We start from the raw sequence: 6,259 nt of genomic DNA on the forward strand, positions 1-6,259 counted from the left end.
TACCATTATCATCAAACGTAGAAGTATAATTTCTTTGCAATTTATTTCTTATAAAGGTTACAAATGCTTTTTTCTCTGTTTTTCTCTTTAGCTTCTTGATAAACAATTTCATTTTTACTTTTTATAACCTAACTGTTTCATTTAGGTCATATGTGAAGAACACAATGTTGTAAACTGATTGTTCAAATTTAGCTTCTGATAGCTTTTTTTTTTTTTCTCCAGCCCAAGGTATAATCACAAGTATTATTTGCTCCCAAGGAGAAGGCACACAAATACAATATTGTGGCTCACCACAGTAAGCAGTTCTCATGAAGGAGGTGGAGAGGACAATGTGTATTTGGATAAAACTGATTCTGATGAAGCTTTCCTCTGATTCCCCTTCCAAATTTTGCATGCTTGCCCTGTGAACACATATGAGGGTCTTCCTGAGCCCGATTTTCATGAAATTATTTATAAATGTTTTCTGTGCCCCTTTGCAAAAGGGCAAAGCCCGAAGAGTACAATGAAGGAAAAAGAAAAAGGACACCAATGTTTCGTCACTGAGAAAAGACACAGTATAAATATAAGTACACAAAAATGAATTAACATTTTCTTTTCATTTAAAGGTTGTGTTTATAACTGACAACATGGATATAGTATGATCTAAAGCCAAGCCAAAGCATCTGCAGGAAAACACCAAGACCATCTGCTAGGAAGTGTTGCAAAGTTATGACAATGTATGAATTATACCAAATTAATTGCTGGAGCCATGCAAAAAAACTCAGAATACACAGGAAATAATGAGCAAAACCCAACCCAGCCACATTGAAATCTCTGCCCCCAGGCTAAACCAGAGTTTTCCTACTACTTTGAATCTATTTTTGTCCTTTACTCCAGCTCCCTGTTCACCTCCTCTTCACCACCAACATACACACACAAGATGTTTCCAAAGAATAAAAAAGCACTAAGATGCCAATGAACTACTCTTTGACAAGTTAATTAACCAGGCCTGTGTGTTATTTATCAGAGGGGTAGCATTCTAGTCTGTGAGGTAGATGGCAGGAAGGGAGAACATAAAAATAATTTGTGATAAAAAAAATTTGGAAACACTTGCCTTGAGTAGATCCAGCTTGAGCCTCCATGTCACAACAAACAGGAGAGAATTTAAAACCTGCAATACCAAGGATTTTACCAATTAATCTTTGTCGAAGTCATCTGCAATTCATCAATCTTTACCCCTTACTTGTCACTCAGGAGTATTTTTAAACAGCATCAATGAATTATTATTCACATGCCATCATATTCACTCTGTTAAAGTATACAATTCAGTAGCTTTTAGTATTTTCTTATAGTTCCAACCATCACTAAGAAATTTCAGAATTTTGATCACCTCCAGAGAAACCCTATACCCAGGGTCTTGCAGAAACAGAAGAATGACATAGCCTCATGAAACTTCTTTATTTTAAAGAACTGGCTATGAATTCCTATGACAGGATTAAGATGAGGGAGACGAAGTCTTAGCAATACAGGGGACCTTCTACCATTCCATTTCTGTTCATTTTTCCTAAAGGACAGCCAAAACCCAGAAACTATAAGGACTAGTCCCAGTCCAAGATCTCCTAATTTCTATTGTAATGGCCTTTACTTTCAGGAATATGCACGCATACATCGAATATGTCTCCTTCTCATTCCCATATATTCCCACTCTATTCCAGGGCCAAATCTGCAATATCTACGTGAAAATAAATGAACAAAAATCAAGGCCCACAGGATACCTGGTGATATGTTATGGTCTATCATTTAGAAAATGATATTCTTTTTTTTTATTTACACATATAGAATTGGGGTGCAGACCAGAGGTACAGGGGCGGTGAGAGGCTTTACAAGAGACAGAGTGGGGGAGCAGAACAAACAGACTGATGAAGAACACTGCTGAGGGGAACAAAGGGTGGGTCAGAAGAGGTCTGCCATGCCATGTGGGTCACCTTCCCTGCCGTGGATGGACTCGTACTGAAGTGGCTGTGGCTAGCTTGTAGTGTTGCACTTTAACACGCTGCCCAGCAGGGAGGGCCTAGAAAATGATATTCTCAGTAATGGGCAAGCAGTCAATCCTGACTAACCTTCTAACCTCTGTGAAGGAGGCAAAGAAAGACAGAAAGGAAACAAAACTACAGAGAGGCAACCTCTCTGTCACCTGAGAAAATACTAATTAGCCACCAACAGACTGGATCTTGTGGTTATGTGATGAAAACCTATGAACTTTAGATAAACAGAATGAATAGTGGATTTATATTTTTAATAAGCACTGATGTGTTATGAAAAGGTGTTGTTCTTTGGTAGGGATAAAAGACAGAAGTACAATAAAGTAACCTTTTACCAATAAATCAAAAGGGCAAACATTTTACTTTTCTAGAAGTTGTTAAAAATATATATAATCCGGCCCTCCCTGGTGGCGCAGCGGGTTAAAGCACAGCACTAAGAAACTAAAGCCACTTCCCGCATGAGTTCGATCCCTGCCTGCCCCGGAGGTGACCACATGGCGTGGCAGACCTCTCCTGACCCGCCCGCTGCTCCCCTCAGCAGTGTACTTCATTGATCTGCCTGTTCTGCTTCCCGCTCTGTCTCTGGTGAATCCTCTCACCCTCCGCATCTCTGGCCTGTACCCCAGTTCTGTATGAATAAATAAATCTTTATAAAATATATATATATATATATATATAATCATAATTTAATGAGACTCTTATTGCTTATTGTCTGGCAAATGGTTGATCTTAATTCTCTCTCTTTTGTTAATCATTTCCATCTAACCTGGTTAATATGAATCCCTCTATACACCTGACAGGTTAATTTGAAGCAAAATAGAAAGCACATACAGAATATGCTTGCTATATAGTTGCTCGTTTCATTGTTCATATACTGATATAAAGCCTCAGCACATGAAATGAGTACTTTCTGTAATAAATCCCACTAACATTGCAGTGGAAAATAAAGATGAAAGTAAAAGATGAGTTATAAACAGGACATGCACAATATCGCTGACTGCGTGAAATCATTTCCCTTAGGGGATCGCCAGAAATCAGAAGTATTGCGTCTATCGTTGTAAATACATGTGTCTACTTGCCAGATGCGTAGGTCCACCCCTTTGTCTATGGGACACTGCTAACTTGAATTTCCATGAAATCAAAGATATGCAGTGAAAGATAGGTAGATGCAAGGAAGAAAAACAAATCACAACTATCCACACCATTCACTCTGGTTTCACTTAAGCAGTACAGATAGTTCTATTACCGTTTTCTCCATCAGACTTCCTTTCATGGTCAGTGTCGGTCAAGGACAATGCAGAGTTGGCCCGACTGGACAGACAGGAACTGTGCTCGGATTTCATGCCCCTTATCCACATTCTCAGTGCGTGGTCAGGCGAGGCAGCACCTTCTGTCTCTGTGTCCACATCAGATCCCATCTCCAGCTGGTAAGCATGCCGAGAAACACCGTGCATGTCTGTCTGGTATCCAGAGCATAGAGTGTGAGGGGCTTCACAGAATTCCATCTCTGAAAAGAAACAGTTCAGAGAAGAAGTTTAGAGACATGAAGAAATGTCCCATGAAATTCTACTTTTTGCCCTAACATTCCCCTCCCCCATTGCTAGTAATTATGTTTTTGCAAAGTTGGAATTCTGCTCTTTTTATTTATGGTAGCTAGGGCTCTGTGCTTATTTTGCACTTCTGTAGCTTAAAATTATGCTCCTGTTGATTCTTACAAGGTTCTGGAAAAAGCATGCCTAAAATAGCTTTATAGCTACAATTTTAGGTTGCACAAAATGTAATGAAATAAGTGAGCACAGCAGAGTATAAAGTGTTGAGAGCTGTCCTTTAAAAGAGATTTCTCTTCTAAAAAAATATATATGATCCTTATGCTTAAAATATTAAAATTATGGACTTTTGGAAGTCTGTCATATACATTAGAATTAAGAATAAATAATTCAATGGGAAAACAGTGAAGAGATAACACTAAGTAAGTACAGTTTTTAAAATTATTTTTCTTAAATATATTAGTCTCACACCTCTACAATTACCAGTACTTAGTATCATTATCTTCCATCGTCTCTAAAGGAGTTTGCAGCCTACTTTATCCTGACTATTCCCTATCATTCATTCTTTCAACAGAGTTTGAAAAGACATTCAATCATCTATTGCATTTCAGCAGTGCATCATGGTTCATGGATTCACTTTACCCCCCAAAGCTTTGAATTATAAAATGTTTATAACCTTAATGAGGAAACAAATCCCCTCTTTTCAAAGTTCAGAAAAATAAAGAGAGGAGGGCAGAAGCAAGAGACCTTTGCCGCAAAATACCCATCTGGACATGGTTTCTGCTAGACATGAATGAAGGCCCATCAACTTATTGCATGAATGTCAGGATCTCAGTCTTACAGTCAGTTTTGCGTTCAATTATGGCAAGGTGTCAAAAAGGGGGAAAGATGCTTTAACATTCCCTAATAAGTTAATGAAAAATGACCACATGCCAAGACATATCATCTGAAATGTCCATGTAATACTTAGATAAGGTAATCCGGGGATGTTGTACACTGTATAGGATTTTCTCAGGCTGACATCAGAGACAGAGTATGTCATTTGGGAAGGAAGAAGCTTAACTGAGTGCATCTAATCCTTAGCACGTATCAATAAAATGCAAACCCTAAAATGAGTTTAATTCTTTGAGTACAGAAAGTGCTAGAATTTAGACAGACCATATATACTAGATAGAAGAGTGCAGAATACAAGCAAGTTTTAAAAAATCTATTCTATTTTGTGATATGAAATTACCAAAAGTGTTTCACAAAACAATTATTTAAAAAATAGTTTTTTAAAAAAATATTTCATTTATTTATGCAAGAGCTGGAGTGTTAATCAGAGGTGTGGGTGTTAAGAGGATTCACTAGAGACAGAGTGGGTATCAGAGCAAGTGGATCTATTGAAATACACTGCTGAGGAGATCAATGGGTGAGACAGGAGAGGTCTGCTTGTGCCATGTGTGTCAGTTCCCTGGCCAGGGATTGAACTCAAGCCGCAGTGGCTGATGATAGCTCCATAACCCTGAGATTTTAATTCCTGCACCAACATGGGGAGGTAGGGGGGGTCTAAAAAGTCAATTCTTAAAGCTTACTTAATAGTCATTAGGTACCCAGCACTGTGTTCTGTCAAAAAAAAGATACTGAAAACAAATAAAGACACTATAAATTATGAGAAACTACAATTAGAAAAATGTAATGGTTGTAAATCACTACTGACATACTTATGATTTCTGTGATGTCTTTCAAAATGTGTACATTCTAGAGGAGTGACATTTTTAAAATAGTCATGTTTCTACTTGTTAAACATATATAACCTTATAAACTGTGCTTCTCTTTGACATCAGGCTAAAAGTAAAAATCCATTTTGCCTAATATAAATGTTAGTGGTCTAGAATATTGTGATTGGTTAATATTCATGTCTCTTACTTTCACAATGCTTCATTATCCAATCCTACTAGGCTGTCGTTGTTACAGCAATGTAGTGATGAATTTGTCAGGTTGAAGCTCTAAGAACAGAATTTTATATAGGCATGTATTCAAAACTTCTTTCATTTTCCTATGCCAGTTGTACCCAAACTTTGGCATGATTTAGAATAATTTGGGAGGCTTATGAAACACATATTTTTTACCTCTGTACCCAGTTTTATTTCTGATTCAGCAGGTCCAGAGTAGGGCCAAAGAATAGATCTGTTTATCAAGTGCCCAGGTAAAGCTTTTAGTATTGTTCCAAGGAACAAACTTTGAAATCTACTTCACTAGAGATTTTTCTGAAGTCAGTGGGCACAGTGACAGGGGTTGTGGTGGAGTGAAAGAACCACCTTACAATTGCACTAGCAAAGATTTTGCAGCAACTAGTTCTAATTCTATCTGGAGACAAAAGAAAAAAAAACAACAACATTTGAACTGCATTGCTGTGACATGCCCCTATTTGTTTTCAATGAGATCAGGGTACTAATTAGGAAATTTAGTTTCAAAAGCACAGACTTCATCTATTTTCACTCATATAATGGCATATGAGATGTGACTTTCCAAAGATTTTAATATGAACATCTGAGTCATAGTAAAAAGTATGTGCAAATAAAAAAAATAAAATAAAAACACAGCCAATTTGCCATTTCAGATAATAAAATGCTAGATAAGGTCTAAAAAAAATCACTGACAGATGTAAGCAGACTCCTTTGTTACAAAGAATTTTTTTCCCACTCAAAA

At 37.3% G+C, this 6,259-nt stretch overlaps 1 protein-coding gene across 1 annotated transcript in view; it reads right to left on the bottom strand.

The window, feature by feature from the left end:
* Positions 1-6,259, bottom strand: part of TENM1 (teneurin transmembrane protein 1) — a 590,326-nt gene that overhangs the window by 428,125 nt on the left and 155,942 nt on the right. The window contains exons 3-4 of the mRNA XM_004685779.2: positions 3,268-3,528; positions 1,094-1,150 (exon numbers count right to left, since the gene is read on the bottom strand). Of these exons, the coding sequence (XP_004685836.1) occupies positions 1,094-1,150; positions 3,268-3,528 (318 nt within the window). The remainder of the gene's footprint in view (positions 1-1,093; positions 1,151-3,267; positions 3,529-6,259) is intronic.

This window comes from Condylura cristata, unplaced genomic scaffold (assembly GCF_000260355.1).
Source record: "Condylura cristata isolate star-nosed mole 26May11 unplaced genomic scaffold, ConCri1.0 scaffold00019, whole genome shotgun sequence".
NCBI classification, from domain to species: Eukaryota; Metazoa; Chordata; class Mammalia; order Eulipotyphla; family Talpidae; genus Condylura; species Condylura cristata.